The following is a 20,021-nucleotide window of genomic DNA, read 5'->3' on the forward strand; positions in this document are numbered from 1 at the left end:
GGAGTCACCATCCCTGGAGGTGTTAAGAGGCGTCTGGATCCGGCGCTGGGTGATGTGGTTCAGTGGTTACAGCGGTAATGCCAGGTAGACGGATGGACTGGATGATCTTGAAGATCTCTTCCAACCTTGACGATGCCAAGATTCTGCGTGGAACAAGGAGCCTGAGGGGAGTGAGGCCACTGCCACCCCGCTCGCCGCTCGCCGCCCTCCGCCCCACAGCCGCCGGCAGACAAACTCAGCCACGGCCCCGGCCCCGGCCCCTTCCCCGCCGCCGCCGGAGCATGCGCGGGGCCGGGCCAGTTCCGCCGCCGCCCCCGCTCCCCCTCCGCTCCGTTCGTAGCGGCGCTGCCGGGATCCAGGGGAGCCGCTCCCGCCGCCCCTCTCCGTACTGCGGGCCCTGACGGACGGCAGCAAACAACCCCCGGGGCCGGAGGTAAGCGAGGGGCCGGCGGGCAGGGCCCCCTCCCCGCGGCCCTTTGTGCGCTTCTCCGGTCGGGCGGATGGACGGGGGACTGCGGGCCGGGCATGGCGGAGCGGGGAGGGGGCGACCGGCGCCGGGGCGGCCCCGCTGTGCCGCTTGCGAGGGCCGTGTGGGTGCCCGCTCCAGCTGCGGGGCCGCGGGAAGGCTTTAGCCGGGCTCGGGGCGCTGCCGGCCCGGGGGGCTCCTCCGCCCGCGAACAGGGAAAGCAGCGCCTGGATAATGCCCTGTGTGACTGCCTGTGCCCGGCTCTGGGGTTTGGGAGCGCCTTCTGGCCCCTCCCTGGGGCTCCGCGGCCACTGCACGGCGGAGGCTCGGGCATTTGTATTGAGTTCTCTTGTGACGGGCTGAAGGGTGCTGCAGCAAAAGACTGATACGACGGGCCTTTTCAGGAGTGATATACGACGAGCCTTTTCAGGCAGGCGAGCCTTGCTTCAGGTCTGAAATGGAGGCAGCAGGTTTCGGAGCTGAGCGCGTAATGAGGGCAATTGCTCCCAGGCTAATTAGATGTGTATCAGAAAGGAAATACTGAGTTATTAGTAGAGAACGCGTCTTACGAAACCGTTCCTCGGTTCGTGATGTCTCAGCCTGACCTTCGGGAAGTGTTGTCCTCGATCTGCTCTAAGGATGAATTTCGGGGCTCATAAGCTTCTAGTTACAGGAAGTGGGAGCCAGTGTTCCACTGTAAGTGCCGACATTGTGGCCTGTTGTACTTTTTCCACGGGCTACAGGAGGAAGACATATGGGTGGGGGGCGTTTTTTGTTGTATTTTTTTTCCGCCCCTCCCACAGTTTTGGCCGCTGGTGCTTTCAAAGACAGCAGTCACTGCAGACTGGCCAGGTTGGGGTTTCGCAGGACTGTCCTGCTGTGCTTTGTTCATGCTTTCCGACCTGAACAATGCGTCGAGAAGCCAGTCTCCTCCCAGCCAGGCCGCTGAAAGCAGCTCGGGATCACTCCCACCTTGGAGACTTCCTGCTGGCAGGCTCGGGCTGTCACGAGTGACGCCTTTCATGCCTCTCCCGTCGGTGGCTCGGTACTTCCCTTTGGCAAACAGGATCTCCTTAGTGGGACGTGCTGGCAGGGGCAGTCAGACTTTCCAGCCATGTGTACTGAAGAGGGGGGCGAGGTCTTTACTGCCAGCTTTTGCGGGTCGCCAGCTGAGTTACAGCTGCCGCCCCATGTATTTCCTTTTGTTTTTATTTCTACGTCCCTAAACACTTGGTCTCCTCACAGTATGGAAATGATTCTGATGTTGGTATAGATTTTTAAGAGAGGAGAGGAGGTAGTAGTGACTCACGTTTTGTGGTATCCACTCCCTAGTGCCTAAAGCCGTTAGAGCACCAGCTGAAATTCATGTTTATACTGTGAATAACACTGTACAGAAGTCGTGGACAAGTTCTTCCTGCAATTACTGGTGGTCACTGACGGTGGCAATTATTACTTAACAATCCTTTTTTAAACTAAATGCAATATTCTTGTGGCTCTCACATTATCTAACATGAAGTATCTGTGTTACCATATGCAAAGTTATGAGCTCGCTCAATGCAGTTACAGTGGTGACTGTTCCTCTGGCTATTTAGTTGGAAAACCAAAACCAGGAACCGTTGGGTTTATGGCAAGGGAGCCAGCCTAGCCAGCCAGCCTTTGTGGCAAGCACTTGGGATTGTTAACCCTTGGCTGGGGAGGGAAGGCTGAGGGGGTTGTCAAGGGGCAGGATAAACTTCTGGAATGTTGTTTTATGTAATCTGAGCACTAGTATTTGTTTAGCTTTGCTAATGCTTTTCTGCAGAAAGCACTGGGCTCCTCTTTATAACTAGCGCAAGATTGGAGTTTTCTGGTGATCAAGTAACTGTGTGCCGAGACTGGTCTGTGGAGGAGAAACGAAGCTGGCCAGGGTGTTCCATGGAAGTTGGTCACTGGGGCAGGGGATCTGGCACTGCCTGTGCTGTGCTCTGCAGCCCTGTGGATGCCAAGATCGTCACCTGCAAAGTGCTGCTGTTGCGCCTCTCCTCACCCTGCCATGGGGTGACTCCTTTGGGAACACGCTGTCCTTAGCCTGCCCTCTCCTGCTGCCAGGGTGTGCTGGCTCTGAACATGTGCCAATGCTGGGACCAGCACATGAACCTGCCAGGGCTGCTGTGGCACAGAAGGACATGCTGACTCTGATGCTGTGTGTGCCTTGGCTGGTGTGAGCAGCAGAGTGGAGCATCCAGGAAGCACTTTCCTGACCAAGAGCTTGGGCTTACCATTAGCCATTTCAGATGAGCAAAAGCATTTCATTGTTTCAGGTTGATACTGGATTAAAACAGAACTTCAAACTGACCTTAAATGCATGTGTTATAGCTTCCTGGCTTTAACTGTGTTTGGTAGAATTGCAACAATTAATCAAAAAAGTCAGTGGCAATTAATTATTGTAATATAACAGACCACGTGTTTACAGTTTAGACCTCTGTCACATTGAGAGCATGCTTTTTTGAAGTTTTAATTGCAGTTTGACATGATACTAGAGCTGTTGGGCCCTGCTGAGCAAACATAAAAGCTGTTGATGAATATAGTGTAATATGAAGAGATGTCTATTGTGTTACTGCAGTATCACATTAGGCATCTGTGTGTGTGGTGTTCATTTAGAAATAGACTGTGTCTGCACTTAAGGAAGCAATCGCTCAAGGATTTATGCAATGGTCACTTTTAGTCTGAAATTTTTGCTAAATTGCTATTTTAATAATTTCAATTCAATTCAATTCAATTTCTTTGAATGAGAAAATGAATCCCCAAACCAAAATCCTTTAGTAAAACTTCTGTATTAACTATGTTTTCAGTACCTTCTGTGACTTGCAAAACTGTATCACATTTTGTTGTCTTCTGGTTATGTCCCTCCCCATCCCTCTCACTAAAATGTTCCTATGTACTGATGTGGAATGTTTTATTGTGGGTTTCAGAAGTTCAGCTGATCTCAGTGAGAGTGTGAGTTAAGCAGCTCTGGAAAAATGGGATTTCCTGAAGCCTCAGGTGACTGGTTCTAGGAGAGCTGGATGTCAGCGTGGTGCCTTAGAGTACCATGTGAAGTGGTTTAGGGTTTTTTTTTTGAGTTTTGCTTTAGGTTTTGGGTTTTTTTCCTTTTTTTAAAATTTTTTTTTTTTTTTAATTACTTCCTGATAAGTTGTCACAGGGGCTCTCTGAACATCACATGACAGGCAGCCTGGAATTTCTGTGTTTTGAAACTCACCACTGACTGAATCTTCCTAGTTTTTACAGGTCTCTTGATGCAGTTAATGTGTTGCGAATGGAAGCCAAGGTCTGTCTAGAGGCCTCTTGCTGGATCTCATGATTTAGCTCCAGCCTAAAACTGAGCACCACAAAATTGCTTGCTGATTCCCCCTGCCCCAGCAGGATGGGGGGAGAGAATCGGAAGAGTCAAGTGAGAAGTCATGGGTTGATGTAATTAGATAGTTTATTGTGACAGAAAAGGAAGAAAAAACCAATTTAAATAGTTGGAATATACAAAATGAGTGATGCACATTGCCACTGCTCACCACTTGCTGATCAATGCCTGTGCCTTTGGCCAGGTTTTCCCCCAGTTTATATACCGAGCATGATGCCACATGGTGTTCCTTTGGCCAGTTTGGGTCAGCTGTCCTGGCTGTGTCCCCTCCCAGCTCTTTGTGCCTCTGCAGCCTTCTCACTGACAGAGCATGGGAAACTGAAAAGCCCTTGACTTAGTACAAACACTTTTTAGCAGCAACTGAAATAACTAGTGTGTTATTAATATTCTCATCCTAAATCCAAAACACAGCACTAGGAGGAACATTAGCTCTATCCCAGCCAAAAGCAGGTCAGTGGAATATTAGAAGTGTTGAAAGAGTTTAAATATTTTAGACAGCAGAGCGGAAGCTTCCACAGTTGAATGTAAAATGCTGTCCCTGTTGGGACAGGAGTGATTAGGTTTTTCCTCCTAAACCTCATTGTAATTGCTTCTTGGCCTCCTAAAGTCTTTCTTTGCTTCCTGCAAAATGTTTTGCTCTGTGTAGGTTTTCTCTTCATTGAGACCTAAACTTTGACAGTGCTAAGTATATTAAATAAAGCCTATTAGCCAAAGGCTGCTGTTGATAACAGATTAAATGGATAGTCTTAATGGAATTCATCTGTAGTGCCAGATATCTTTACTGCTGACTGGCAGGTCACAGAACACTTGTTTAGCACTTAGTCTGGTTAATTTATTTAAAAGAAAAAAAATTAAGGAGTTAAACTCTGTAAATATCTGAAAGCTAATCCTCTTGTTTGTTTGCTTTCCCATTTGATTTTTTTTCTAGTCTGCCTTTGCCCGGTAGGACTTCATCAAAATGTCTCTCTATCCTTCCCTAGAAGATCTGAAGGTGGACAAAGTTATTCAGGTATGGTGGACTTTAAAAAAGATGAGTTTTAATGACAATAAATTATCTGATATTTAATCTAGGAAAGTGGAGACTTATTGTAGTTGAGAACTTGTTGGAAACGACAACCTGTTTACTTTGTAGCTTTATCTGATATGATTAATGCTTATTTTACCACCTGGATATATTTGTTTTGCTTTATCTATTCATTTGTGTTCATTTGTCTTTAATATGTTTGGGTTTTTTGAAATACAGATACATGGTCTTAAGTAGACAAATATAGTCAGTGTCTTCACATACTTCAGCTCTGACTTGATGACTAAGCTAATAAATCTGCTGCATCTCATTGCCAGTGTCCAAATCTGTGGCAGAAAGCTTTTGTGGTCATTGGAGTAAAAAAAAAAAAAAACCAAAAAACAAACAAACAACAAAAAAAAAAAAGTAGCACTGGCTGTCTTAATGGCATCTGGAATCAGACTTGTCCTCTGGCTGTTTCATGGTAGTCACCAGTTCTTGCAGTACTTCCAAGATTATCACCTTTGTGCAAAACCCTTTATTTGTAAGAATATTGGTAGTTTTGTTATTAGACATGACGAGGACTAAAACATATCTGTGAAACAAAATAATGAAAAACACTTGAATGAATTAACAAGTCTATGAGAAGTTTGATGTGGATGTATTTCACAAGGAGTTTCCTTACTTTCTTCAACATTTTACCTCTTCCTGAACTTAACCTGCATTTCTTCCTGGTTTAAACAACAGCAAGAAGTTATAGTGTGTTTTAAGGTGGCTGATACTTCTGTCCTTGCTGTTTTCATTGGGAAGCCATCAAGCAAACTACTAGAACAGCTTCTTAACTCTCCTGTGCTATCCCAAAATGCAGTGCCCTGTCTCATCTGTGTTTGTATGTGTGGGGTGGGGTTTTTGCAGTTGTGGGTGCTGTGTTGGGATTGCTCCTTGTTGTGTCCGCCCATTCCATTCTTCTTATGTAACCACAGTCCTTTATCTACAGTCTGGTAAAGCTGAACTAAAAATTGAGTAGCCTGGAGCCAAGAGCAGGCTCCTTTGGCCTTTTATTGACCACCTGCTAGAGTTTATATATTACAGTTGAAAATTTTCATAAAGGTAATCAGTAAGCCATAACATTTTCACTGATACTTCTCATAGAATCACTGAGTAGTTTGGGTAAAAGTCCTCTGCAACAAGCAGGGACATATTCAACTCCATCACTTTGCTCAGAGCCTTAAATGTCCCAACCTGACCTTAAATGTCTTCAAGGATGGGGCATCTAGCACCTCTCTGGACAGCCTATTCCAGTGCTTCACCACCCTCATTTTGAAAAACTTGTTTCTCATATCTGGTCTAAATCTAAATCTAACCCTCTGTTAGTTTAAAACCTGTATCCCTTTGTCCTCTTGCAACAGGCCCTGCTAAAGGATTTTGTCAGCATCTTTCTTATAAAGCTCCCTTTTAGTATTGGAAGGCTGCTCTAGGGTTCTCTTCTCCAGGCTCAACAACCCAGCTCTGGCAGCATTTTCTCATAGGAGAGGTGTTCCATCTTCTGATTTGATTACTTCTGTGATAATTTCTTTGGGGCCTGCTTCAGAAGGTTCATGTCTTTCTTGTGCTGGGGGTCCCAGAGCTGGACACAGCACTCCAGGTGGGGTCTCACAAGGGCCGAGTAGAGAGGCAGAATCACCTCCCTTGACCTGCTGGTATCAAAGGCTAAATTATTTCCTTCTCCCAAAGAATTCATTATAAAAATGCTGTCTCTTTAAATAAGTCTGAGGGCATTCTTAGGAGAAGAGGGGGCAGAGTGCTGAAAGATGTCTGTATCTGCAGCGAGTGACTAAGATTCAAATGACTGCTGGCTAAAACAAACAGACTTGTTACATTAAATATTATTCTAACCTGCTCTTTTTGTCCCTCATTTGAGTTGGAGCCTGTGCTTCTAAATACACGTGATATTGCTAAATAATGACTCATTCTTGCTGTGAAACCTTTTTTTAAAGACAACTTCCTGGAGTGAACAGGACTGAGAAGTTTTCTATTTTCAAGCGTTTCCTTAACATCATGAAGTAATTTGACTGTCATGTTGCGTTAGAAAATTTATGTGTCCTGTTCAGGGTAACGTTTCAGTATGCATTGAGTACTTCCTCCCCCTGCCCCCCACCCCTGACATTCAACCTCAGGAAAGTTACTGGAATAGCAATTTCCATCATGCTTAAGAGGCCTCTCTAAGGCTGTATTTTTCACTGGTCATGAACACACAAGGCAAAAAAGTAGAGCTGAGGCATTGAGAAGGAAGGAAAGTGACTCACAAATATGAGAGAAGTTAATAAAGTAAGCCAGTCAGCAATACAGAAATAAAGCTTAATGTGTTCACTGTAGTGGCTGTAGAAAAATCATCTTGGAAGGTCTGATTCTTTCAGAAGACATGCTAGTAGCACTGGATTGCGTGGAACCTGACACCTGAAAAGAACTATGGATCTCACTAACAGTGTCTATAAATGGTGTGAAGTAAAACTGCTGCTCTCTAGCTGAAAAAAGTAATTGCAAAACACTCTGCTAAAGGTCACACCTTAAAACTTATTTGTTAAGCTTTTTTGGACAAAGGTAATGTTTCCTTTAAGGCTTTTTAACTTGCTTAATGATGTAAATAGAACAGGTTGACAGGAAACCCTTTTTGCATTATCATTGTAGCTCTTTATCTCAGGAAGATATGAGCTGATCTGATACTATTATAGCATGTTGTATTGAAGCTATTTATTTCACATAAAAAGTTCAACTTCATTACTTCAAGATGAATAGTAATTAGCATGTACAAGAAAAAAAGAAAATACTGAGTCTCCTGCCTGCATAATTAAGATTTATTTTTTCTTCTGCAAGATAACATATGTGAGTTTCTTTGCTTTTAGGCTCAGACGGCCTTTTCTTCAAATCCAGCTAATCCAGCAATCTTGTCTGAAGCTTCAGCTCCAATTCCTTGTGATGGAGGTAAGCTCATGTACTGCATAGTATCCTATGGATGATGTTGTGGAAAGCAGTTATGAAATCCTCAAGTTAACAGTACAGTAAAAAATAGCTATAAATATGTTACCCTATTTACAAAGGGAAATAAATGTTACCCTGTTTACATTTCCATTTTGGAAATGCTAACACCCACCTTGGTAAGGTGCTATAGGAGTCAAAAAACAGTGTTTGCTTATAAAAGGAAGTTGTGGCAAGCAGTCACCCTTCTCTTTTTGCAACCTTTTCCAAGTGTGCCTACCATAACAAGATTTGATGTTGGTGCCTTTGGGCTCTGTTAGCTCTTACCTCAGACACTTAGTCGTCCTTATTTATCACATATGTATTTATAAGCTTTAGAGGACAGTGTGAGTCAGTCTTTGCTCTACACTGAGTTTGCTTTGGGACAAAGACAAATCTCTGTCAACAAGTGCCCAGGAAGCTGGCACTTAATCTTGTTGTGCAACCAACATAAAGCTTGCAGCAGATTTTGGAATCAGATTTGTGGTGGGAAATCCATCAGATCTAAAGCTGAATGATTTGTACTTGTACTTTCTCCTTCTTTTCTTCCATGCATGTGTACATCCACAGAGGTGCACAGGTATGTTTGAGGTTAGAGCTCTGCTTTAGTAAATTTAAGTCTAAAAGGCCTAAAGCCTTGTGATCAGCAAGACCAGCAGCAGTGCTGGAATGGTGGTCAGGAATTGCTCAATCAGATATTAAAGGTTGGTGGATGGAACTTTGTCTCCAGTTCTCCTCTGGGTGCTTCTGTGTCTAAGATGACTTTAAGGCAGATGTTTGCATAGCTCACCAGAGTTGCCTCTGGTAGATCCTATCTGGATTAGGTACTTACCTGGCCTAACCTCACCAGACCAGATTTGAGATTGCTTCAGCAGTCTTGGCAGCTCTGCTGTCCATAGTTTGAATTCTTCTGCATGTGTTTAGCAAGCAGGAACCAAAACATAATTTTGACATCAGTTTGTGTGTGAATTGCTCTGGAATTCTGTGACTGAAGAATGATCAATCATTCAATATATCCCAAATGAAAGAAGGCCTTACATCACCTATAGGATTTGCCAGACCCACTGGAAATGCTTCTGTTCTTACAGAAACAGGAGACTGTACAACATCAAGAGTTTTGTGTTCTGCTATGAGTTCCATTATTTGGAGCATTCTCTCTTTTAAATGAGAATTTAATTCAGCCAGCAAAGAATGCATCTGGTGTAGTAAAGAACAAAACAGAGGAATTGTGTAGCTGCAGAAATCTTGTGCTGTGTTGTGCATAATCCTAGGGGCTTGCTGAAAAAGCAAGCAAAAATAGAAAAATTCTTCATCAAAAGCTTTTTAATCAATATTGATGAAGCTATAAGCTTCTGGGTTAGTCCAGAAATATGATCAGACTGCTCTCATGCAAAGCAGCATATTAAAGAGCAAAAAAAATCTGTTGTTTATACTGGCATTCACCTTGCATTGACCTTTGCTCCTTCCCAGAAAAGTTACTCTCTGTTGCTGGTCAGACATGGATTCTTAAAATAGCTGGTTTTATACATTTTTACCCATAAATGAACTCTAGAAACCTAAGCCTTGTGTACTGGGGAGTGTGGTTCTGAAGCCCTTCTTTCCACTGCCTCTCTCTCTCCAAGCAGCTTTTTCTGTCCCCACTCATTTAGTGAGAATATCAGGGGGACTCTTAAGAGTTCTCATAACTGGCACTTGTTAGATGGCACCAGTTAATGATCTGTGGAATGTCAAGAGCAATATCAAGGTTATTTCCAGAGTTGTTCAGCTCAAGGTCTGACAAGCCTGTCAGTTCAGCTTCCTTTCCTCCCACTCCTTGTGCCTCTCTCTGCTTGAGTATAGAGGGTTGTTTTAAAGGCTGTGTGTGTTTTGTCTTGTTGAGAGGCATGTGTAAAGCCCCTCCAGTTTGAAGCTGTGACAAACTGACAGCTGCTTTCTCATGAAGACTCACAGCAGACTGTAGTGTGAACCTTAGAACCAGGAGGCTTCTGCAGAAACCTTCCCATGCCTCAGATCTGGAATATGCTTGGTGTGAATGCCCCTTGCTGTTTTTGAACTCGGTGGAAGGTGTCTGTGTGTGTTCTTCAGCACACCTGGTTTGGGGGTGGGGAGGGGAGCAGTTCTCCATAATTGCCCTGAAGTTCTGGAGTTGAAGGGCGTGTCCTTGTGCAATGCAGCACAGTGTTGGTTTTGGAACGTCACCGTGTGTCTATTGTTCTTTGTGTTGTAAAGGGTGGATAGAGTAAGTGAAACTGAAAGTTCTCCTCTGAGTTCTTTCTCTCAGAAGTGCTGCTTGTCTGGTTACTCTTCTGAACCAGGCCAGAATAACAATTCTGATTCAAGTGAGTCTTCTGCCATAATTTTCCAGTTAAATAATTACAAAAGCACAAGATTTGTTGAAGTAATTGTTCCTGTGAAAGCAGTTAACTGCTCCTTCTTTTAAACCGTTGTATTGATTTTTTGTTTTGTTTTTCTCCTCTAGGCTTGTACCCCAGATTGTATCCAGAACTTTCTCAGTATATGGGCCTGAGCCTCAATGAGGAGGTGCAGAGAAACTTAGCAGTGGCAGCAGCTGCTCAGCCACAGGGTGTAGGTACCAGTCATGCATATTCTAGAAAATAAAAGTGTAAAGACTAAATGTGTATCTAGCGTTCTAGAGAACAGATTATTATTTGCCTTAAGTACCATACTTGACTGAGAGGTGAATTATTTAAGTTGCAGTGCCTATTTTAGTCTGTTCTGAAACTGAGCAATCCATTTCCAATGTTGGGAAGGGGTGGGGAAGACTTGGTGGTGTGGCTTATTTTGTGTGTTGTTTTTTTAAAATACCACTTCATACAAACTGACATATAGCTGTTCTTAAAAGTTGAAACTAAGTTGTCTGGCTGTTTTGTTTTAATCAGCAACTGGTAACACGACCTTCTACTAATTACATGGTAGCTCCAGTGACTGGAAATGATATTGGAATTCGCAGAGCAGAAATTAAACAAGGCATCCGTGAAGCAATTCTGTGTAAAGATCAGGATGGCAGAATTGGACTTCGTCTTAAGTCTGTTGATAACGTAAGTGTAGAATTTGCTTTTGCCTCCGGAGATTTTATTGCTGGACTATATTAGCAGTGACGTTAGGATACAGTCTGGTCACAAAATAGTCTTCTGTATAACGGTTTCTTATCTGTTACTGGAATTTTAAAATCCTTCATTAGATTTGTAATTAGATTTCCAGCTCTCTGGACTAGAAACTGAATTTACAGGTGCAGTTTAATGCCTTGTGCTTTATAAGATCTGAAAAATACATGAAATATTTTTTGTTTCACTTTAGGGTGCGAACTTGTCCTTGAATAGTTGCTGTGATACTTTTTATCAGTTCAGGACTGCTTGTCTTTACCTTTGTGCAAATACTGGGCAGTACTTAATGTTCAGCAGTATGTAATAACTGCCCACTGTTTACAAGTATCTCCTTTTTTGTAAAAGGTGCTTAAACCGTTTAAGTCATTTAATCTGAATGTTTTAAAAAATTTGTACTGCAGGTAGCATATAGGGTTAAAATACTTTTCTGTAGTTCTTCTAATGCAGAAAATGGGGTTTTCGTAGAGTAGCATGGGGTGATATTTTTTTTTAACACCCCTCTCTCCCAAGGTATTATTTATAATTTGCTTTGATATGCTTTACTTTGATTTAGGGGTGGTTTCACTAGAAATAGTTTTGTAACACCTGTCAAAACAGACAAGTATTTACCCCTTTGCTTAAGACTTTAATGTTATGCTAATATTTTTTTAAAATTTGTAATATTTAGAAATCTAGATAGATTTGCTTGGTTTTGAACTTTGTTCTTGCATTAAGTATCTGTCAGACTTTCAAATATATCTAAAAACAGACTGAAATTTCAAAATTGCCCCTTATGAAGAGATAATTAGCAGGTCCTTTTGTCTTGTCTGTTTGGCTGATATTGTGTAGAATGGCAAACTTTAGGGGCTGTGTGTTCTGTGACTGGTCTTCATCTTTAAGCAAGAACTTCCCTTTCTCCTCCCCTCCCCTTTTTTCCCCTCTCTTGTAGGGTATATTTGTCCAGTTAGTTCAGGCAAACTCTCCAGCATCCCTTGCTGGTCTGCGGTTTGGGGACCAAGTTCTGCAGATCAATGGTGAAAACTGTGCAGGATGGAGTTCTGATAAAGCACACAAAGTTCTGAAACAGGCTTCTGCAGAAAGAATTTCAATGATCATTCGGGACAGGTAAAGCCAGCTGCAGATATGGATTTGCCATAATCCATCATTGAGTAATTCTGAGGCATTTGGGTCTCCCCTTGCTTGTGCAGGTTTAACAAAATCTCATTGTCCATGTGCTTCAGTAGTAAAGATCTTCAGAAATGTTCCCTTTTGGGGGGAGCAATCAAAATGGTTCCTAAATTGTAAACTTCCTGGGCATGATGAGGCGTAACATTTTTCCAAGATAAACTAGTGAGTGAGAGATGCCAAAAGCTAAATTTAAACTCTGAAGAGTTCTGTGCTTTTTTTCAGATAGAATTTTTTAATTTAGTTAAGTCAAAGTCAACAATAAAAGTAACAAAATGTTTGTTGTATTAATTGATTTGCATTTTATGTAGCATGATATCTTTTCTTGTGAACTCTGTTGCTTACATAGAAATGAATGCCAATTTTACTAAAAGCATGCTTGATGACCCAGTATGTTTTTTAAATCATGATCTTGTAGCTAGCTGTATGTAGTAACCACAGGTCAGATTCAACATAAGGCTTGTAGGCTGCAAGAAGACAGATGATACTTCATGTGACTAAGTGTATGCCTCAAAGCTTTTTCCATGCTCTTTCCTGCTTAGGAACCAAGCCTGACTCAGTGGAGGGCAGCTGCTTTGATTGGGGGCAGTTACTTCAAACACTGAATTAAAATATTGTGCCAGTAGATTCCCTGCTCTCGCTACCACTTCTGTGCCCAACATGGCACCCTCTTCCTTTATCTACTGCCTTTTTAAGAACAATTTAAAGGTTTATTGTTCCCAAAGCAGTTGAAATGTTGTTGGGAAGCCTTGTGCTTTCAGAATCCTGTAGTCTACCTACAGGTGTTAAAACTGCCTGCACTGTCTTATTGACCTTGTAATGTTTGTAGAAAACTTTATCTTTAGTGAATGTTTGTTTGGTTGGGGTGGTAGGTGGGTGGATGTTGTTTGGGATTTTTGTATTATTATTAATCCAGATGGTGAAATATCTGTAAAACAGGGACAACATAGGTTTATAATGTTTATAAACAAGTATATTTTAATACAACAATATTAACAAAATTAAGTTAAACCAAACAACTTTTCAATATAGAAAATATGAGCCCCTTAGAGTACAATTACTTTTTTATAAGCTAAAGATGCTAAATAGAATGTGTTTTTTTCTGTGGTTTAGTAGACTGAAGATTTTTATTTTAAATGTCTTTTTAGACCTTTTGAACGAATTATTACCATGCATAAGGACAGCACAGGGCATGTTGGTTTCATATTCAAGAATGGAAAAATAACCTCAATAGTGAAAGACAGTTCTGCTGCAAGAAATGGACTTCTGACAGAGCACAACATCTGTGAAATTAATGGCCAGAATGTAATTGGGTTGAAGGTAAAATAACCACTATGTGCGGGGTGTGGAATGCTGTGAGCTTTTTATGTTTGTGTAGTGTGTTTTGGAGAGACAGAAAAGGTTGTAATATATTTTTCAGTCTTCATAAAATATAAACTTCAGTCATGATGTAACTTGACTGGAGAGAGAGATGTTTTAGGCCTCTGTGCAGTTTTGTATTGGTTGTCAGGGCTGCCCATTCTCATCCTCTCTGTCTCTACCTGGCAAGACTGGCCCTCTCTTTTTACTTGTAGTCCAACCTTGCTGGCAAAGAAAGGGTCAGCTTCCTCCTTCCAACCTGCATCAAATTTTAGCAGGAATTGTGTATGACATCTATGTCCGTTCTCTAGTCAGTTCATGCAAGATACTTTTAACCAAACGTCTGTGAAGTGGCATTGCAGTTTCAGTGATTTGTCCTGAAGGTTGAATACTCCAAACAAGGAGTTGGGAGGTGTCTCAAAACCACGTGAAATGTGTCTAGAAGGAGCTCTTGAACCACTGCTTTCTAAGTCAGCTTGAGTTGTGTTGCTCATATGACTTCTTGTTTCTGACAGGACTCGCAGGTTGCAGACATCTTGGCAACAGCTGGAAACGTAGTGACCATCACTGTCATGCCTTCCAGTATTTATGAATATATAATAAAGAGGTAGGTAATACAAAGCAGCTGTGGTGTTGTTTATAATCCAGTGGACAGTGACTAGAAAGTGTACTCGTGATAAGATGTCATTACAAACTTGAAGACTGTAAGGGGTGGGTGGAGATGCCTGAAAATTTGTTTAATCTGATGTTTTGGTTAAATTGGCGTGTGTTGGTACTGCTTTTAACCTATTCTGTGTTTGTGATGATCCTTTGCCTTTTCCTCTCTGGAAAAAGCCTTTTCTACACTTCTTTTGACTAAGCCTGAATTTCTAAGAAGTGAATACTAAGGTATTTGTTGCCTTTTAACTAAAATGTTGTTTGTACTGCAAGTAATTGCTGTGGCTTAAAAGTGATTCTGGGCAGGATGGTTCTGGGTTTCTTCCTAATCCTTTGGAAACAATGGCTTTCTACAACTAAATCTGTCCTGCATAAATACTTTTTGAAGTTAGTAGACATTAATAATGCTTCAGGTGTAATTGAGTCTTTTTTTCAGGTAAAGGAAAAGGATACACCCTTGGCTTGGTATCCTCTTTCTACAGAGCAGTTCTCAGTCTAACAGCCACCTTTTCCCTCTGCTCTCCTTCCCTTGTGCTTGTACTCTGCTTGCCACATGTCCAGACCCTAAAAGATACCAACAACACAGCTCAGGTGCTAATAGAAGTGTTGAACACTGTGGGCTTCTCTTCAATCTCAGTGTTCAGTTTCATGAGCTGTCTGTAGCAACTTGTCAAAAATAGTGGAGTGAAAGTCCAGCTTCTGGTTTGTATTGAAGTACTGGCCATGACAAAGCTACTGTGAGCAGAGGCTTGAGTGGTCTTCTGTAGTTATCTTACAAACCTGAATGCCTTTTCCTTTTCCTTAGGATGGCAACTAGCATCATGAAGAGCCTGATGGATCACTCTGTTCCTGAAGTCTAAACTTGCACCATGGATGTGTGTGTACATATATATAATGATGATTCCACTAAACTTGGGCTATTATACTCAGTGATCTCTTTCTTCTGCACATGAGCCTTTCTGGAGGCTGAGAGAAGATATGCTGCATCAAGCATTTGCATCTATAATGGCTGGGAATGTCACCGTTCAACATATCTCGTGTATTCACACACTGTAAAACTTGCAGCCTTACATGCTTGACAATGTGAAATTCCAATTATGTTATGACTTCTTTTTGTAGGTCTTTTATTTAGCTTACTACTACTATAAGCCATTGCAACTAAAGGAACCAGGTATCACTTGCAAAGCTACATGTTGTTACCCAGGACAATGCTGTGCTTTGTATGTCTAAAAAGAATGAGTATTTTTACTGCTTTTTGTTTGCAAGAGTAGATTTGAAATAGCATATTAGAAGTAAGGCTAGTGCTAGTTAATTTTTTGTTCTAGTAAATACTGTTTACACAAAAATGCCACTTAGCTGAATATAGCTCAAGGCATCAGTAAGCGTTAATTAAAGTAGTGTACAGATACTCAAATCTTTTTATTACTTGTTATATGAATTGTAACAAATATGCTTCTCTCTCGCCTTAACCATGTTATTTTAAGGATTTAGACATAACCAAATAAATGACCAAAACTTTACATCCTGTGTGTGTACCTACTTCAGGTAAAACAGGCTTATTTTATTGAGGTCAGTTTCAGCCAACAACTAAGATAGGAAATGCAGTGTAAAATATTTTAAAAATCTTACTCCTTTTAACATTGAAATGTTTCAGAAGGGGTAGCTCTGGACTACTTTAAGCAAGATGTGTTGAATGGAAAAAAATTTTCACTGTGAGGGTGCTGAGGCACTGGAATAGGTTACCCAGAGAAGCTGTGGATGCCCCATCCCTCAAAGTGTGTAAGGCCAGGCTGGATGGGACCCCAGCAGCCTGGTCAAGTGGAAGGTGTCCCTGCCCATGGCTGGGAGCTGGGAACTAGGTGATCTTTAAATCCCTTCCAACCCAAGCCCTCTAATGATTCTAACTCTCTTTCCACCTTAAGCTTAACATGGAACAGCAGCCAGCTGTTGTACAAGATGTACTAATTGTAGAGTTGCAATTTCACTGTAAAGTGGCCTACAGCTTGCTGGGTGTGCTGGGTCTGGCTGGGTTAATGAAGGTAATGAAGTAGGAGTTGAATTTAATTTTCTTGTAGGAGCGGGTGTGGGGCTGTGTTAGAGGCCTGTGACCAAAGCAGGGCTGATAACACAGCAGGGCATTTCCTGAGTTGAATGTGCACAGTGTCAAGGCTTCTCCTGCTCCTCAGTCTGTCCCCTGTTCCCAGAGGGAGAGAGGGAGCACAGCTGAGGCCACTGATCCAAACTGACCAAAGGAAAATTCAACACCATTATGCTCAGCAATAATTAGGGGGGAATCTTTCCAAGGCAGTTGTTGGTCTGGGCATCAGTCTGCTGTGGGAATAAGGGTATGATTACCTTTGCATCATTTCTTTTTTCTTCCCCAGTTTCTGTTTTACCTTTGTTTAGTTCTCCTATCCATTGCAATCTGTAAATTCTTGTAGCTTTTGCACTTTTGAGTCTCTTTTCCCTCTTGCTATGGGGTAGGGTGAGTGAAAAGCTGATCATTGGGATCAGCCCACCACAACAGGTCAGGGGCATGTTCAACTGAGACTTGAAGTTTAGTGATTTTTTTACTATTTTTTCCCCCTCTGCTCTGTTCCAGGTTACAGCTGTGAAATCTAGGATTACTGAACTTCAGGTTTCCTCATAGTTGGCAGCAGCATGAAGTCAAAGCAAAGAAGTTGAGTTCAGTAGAGGTATTATTTTGTAAAGATATATTTGGGGAATCACTGTAGCTATTCCTTCAGAATTTACTTGGATCAAGAATTGGTCTGGGGGTGGTGGTGGCATCTCAATTATTTCTTTGTCCATTTAAGGGACATATGCAAAAGATTCTAAGAGATCACACCAAAAAGAAAATCAAACATTTCAGAGCTTGGCAGTGTGCAATAAACAAAGTCTCATGTACCACTTCCTCGTTAGCATGTGTAGCTAATTGTAGCTTTTCCTGGGTTGGGAGACCTGCTCTTCCAGGAAGGACTCAAGTTCAGCAGTGAAGAAGTGTCTTGGCATGTAGCTTGCTGTATCTCAAATGAATTTCTCTGTTATGGTAACCCAGAGAAAACCATTACAGCACTTCAGGCTGGAGAGGTGACCAAATTCATTCTGCAAGCCATTTTAATGGGACTGTTTGGTTACTAAATGATGGTCTCTGGAACCACTGTGGCAAGCCTACACTGGCAGTAATTGGTGGCTTCATTGGTATAATTCAGTCCCATGGGCCTAGCCCTGTGCCTGCAGTTATCTCTGAGGGCTTTGCCAAGCTCCTCTGCTTAGCTGTGAAATCCCTGGAGCCCAGACACTGATCTCTGCTTCTAACCAGTTTTAACTTAGGAGCAGATGAGTCAGCAAGGGCTGATTATCGATGTAATTGGGCTTTAAAACTCTGTTTACAGCTTAACAAGTGGCATTTGGTTACTTAAATCTTGTGACTCCCTAATAAACAAATCATGCTAAAACTAAAACTGAAAAGAGTAAACCAAGACAATATGTTGGAGGGATGTAAGATGACAATATTTTTTTTTTTTGTTATCAGCCAGATTGCTGGAACTGCTGGGGCAATCCACTGGAAAAAACAGTGGTAGACTGTCAGTACAAGAACTTCCAGCTATAGCAGATAGCAACCAGAAGTAAAAGGATAATCAAAAAGCTCCTGTTTTAAGGCAGAAATTAGCTAGCACTGGAGAGTAACTTATGATTAAATATACATATATGCATATACATAAATTCAAACAAACTGGAAGGAAGTATCCAATCAACGGTTAACTTAATTTTTCCCCTTTAAAAAGCTATGGTTGCTTTAGGCAATGGAACAGGGTGAGGGCTCTGTTTTGTCAGCATGCTTTACAGCACAAGGTAACCTCAGCTGCACTCAAGAGCTATGCATACCACGCATCCATATTTAATCAAAAGAATATGATCTCTCAGTGAGGTTGACCCTGAAGCTTCTGCTTCTTCCTCAGGTCTGAGTTATTTTCATCTGGTTTAGCTCAGCAGGAGGCCCCCTAGTGACAAAGGACAATCCTGAATTCACCCAAGCCATTTCCAGGCAAGTACACAAAAATCACGTTTGCATACACACAGATATGTTTGAGAAATAAATATAAAGGTGAAGAAACAGGGCAGACACCAAACATTCTCCTGCAAGATGAAGACTGGTACAGCAGGCATGCATGGTATGTGGCTTCACCACACACACTCATTGATTACATAAAAACAGTTGTCTGCTAAGCCAAGAGAGTAGTGCAGCTGAAATAAATACCACTTTGGTTTAATAGCCTTACCTTACTGGAAAATAAGCTCACACTGGCATAATAGAATAGAAGACTGGGGGAATGACAGAACAGCACCTAACCGGGGGAATGACAGAACAGCACCTAACCACAAGCTGATTGTTTCACAATACCAAGAAACAGCTGTGTCTTGGATGGGCATTGGGTGTCAAACTCAAGGCAGGGTATCTGACTGAACACAGTTCAGCAGAACACTTCCCCTGGACACAGTGCCAGGACACCTCAACACCAGCAGTAGGGAAGACCAGCAGAGAAATAAATAGATCCTCAGTCATACTCAGGCAGCATTACAAATGCAAATGCTTATTGCTATAAATAAACCATTAAATACTTCATTTAAACAATTTAAGTATTTCAAGTCTTTCACTTCAGAACAGCTCCTCCCAGGAAAAGATACCCTGAAGTCCTACAGAGAAAGTAATCCTTGTGCAACACTGCTTTGTTCCTGGGTTAAGACAGCTGGGGGATTGGATAAACCCAGGAACTGTAGCTCTGTTTAAATGCCACACTGAAATTCCATCCCAAAGGAGATTTGAGCTAAAGAAGGTTGGGAACACTAAACAAAACATGAAAATGCTGAAGATTACTAAAAGAAAAGGATAGTAATAAAAATGAGGAAAAGAAGGAGTGATAGTCATTTATGCTCCAACTTCAGGCACAGGATTAGGAGAATATTTATCCCAATATCTGTATGTGTATCTGGTCTGTTAGAAGATCAGTTTTATGCTTGTTTTCTTTTCAGACCAATACATTAGTGCTGGTTTTGAGTAAGAAAAAGCCAGAGAGAATTTGTTCTTACTGTGCTGTATGCCTTTGCAAATAGCCACAGCTAAGGGCTGTCAGGAGCCCAGACTGGGGACAGCTGCTGCAGTGTTCAAAGCAGGATTTACAATCACATGCATCTCCACTAAGAAGAAATGTTGACTACACGTGACAGAGAGCATTAAGCTCCACACACCCTAAAAGGCTTAAATTAAGAATGCAAATGCTGCTTCTTCTTTCAAAGCAGTTCAAACAGCAAGCTATGATACATTCCATGTAAATCCAACAATGACTGCAAGTTACGAGCTCTTTAATTACAGAAAAATAAGTCTTTTATTTCATATCATTTTACACAAGCAATTTCAATATGATAGTCCATGAAAAACAAGTGCATACCCTATGGAAGTTAAGAGCTCTCAGTGAAGTCAACATAACATAGAAAGTTGTGGTTGAACAAAGCTTCCTATCTGGTTGAACTTCTGCAGCCCATCATTGCACAGAGTTAAGTTCCTTTAAAAGATTTGGTTTAAAATTAGAGTTCATTTAAATGACTGGAGGGAAAGGCACTTAATATTGCAGTTTCCAGAACATGATTTGTTTGTCTTCCCCTCCTGTAATAACACTGTTGCACTGTTCATTCATCCACATGGACATTACAGCACCTGGGAAACAAAATCACAAACAAGTAAATCCAAATGCAAGTAAGTGTGGTACTTGAGATGACAGAACAGATTTTTCTTTGAGAGAGTTTAGCATAGTCTGAGCACTGGATTACACTGACACC

General features: G+C 41.8%; 2 protein-coding genes across 3 annotated transcripts in view; one reads left to right on the plus strand and one right to left on the minus strand.

Moving 5' to 3' along the window:
• The first annotated feature begins 293 nt into the window (after positions 1-293).
• On the plus strand, positions 294-15,703 carry SDCBP (syndecan binding protein). The gene is made up of 9 exons (XM_005479324.4): positions 294-433; positions 4,789-4,869; positions 7,767-7,845; positions 10,358-10,464; positions 10,779-10,937; positions 11,932-12,107; positions 13,316-13,487; positions 14,042-14,133; positions 14,989-15,703. The coding sequence occupies exons 2-9, from the start codon at positions 4,819-4,821 to the stop codon at positions 15,041-15,043; spliced, it is 891 nt and encodes a 296-aa protein (XP_005479381.2). The 5' UTR covers positions 294-433; positions 4,789-4,818; the 3' UTR covers positions 15,044-15,703.
• Positions 13,330-20,021, minus strand: part of NSMAF (neutral sphingomyelinase activation associated factor) — a 45,064-nt gene continuing 38,372 nt past the window's right edge. For both annotated transcript variants that reach the window (XM_074551317.1, XM_074551309.1), the window contains one exon: positions 13,330-19,899. In XM_074551317.1, the coding sequence (XP_074407418.1) occupies positions 19,805-19,899 (95 nt within the window). In that variant the 3' untranslated portion in view covers positions 13,330-19,804. The remainder of the gene's footprint in view (positions 19,900-20,021) is intronic.

Source organism: Zonotrichia albicollis, chromosome 1 (genome assembly GCF_047830755.1).
Source record: "Zonotrichia albicollis isolate bZonAlb1 chromosome 1, bZonAlb1.hap1, whole genome shotgun sequence".
Lineage (NCBI taxonomy): Eukaryota > Metazoa > Chordata > Aves > Passeriformes > Passerellidae > Zonotrichia > Zonotrichia albicollis.

Coding starts and splice junctions, on each gene's coding strand:
- SDCBP (XM_005479324.4), top strand. CDS start 4,819: ATGTCTCTCTATCCTTCCCTAGAAGATCTGAAGGTGGACAAAGTTATT. Junction 13,488..14,041: donor AGAATGTAATTGGGTTGAAG/GTAAAATAACCA, acceptor TGTTTCTGACAG/GACTCGCAGGTTGCAGACAT. Junction 14,134..14,988: donor TATGAATATATAATAAAGAG/GTAGGTAATACA, acceptor CCTTTTCCTTAG/GATGGCAACTAGCATCATGA.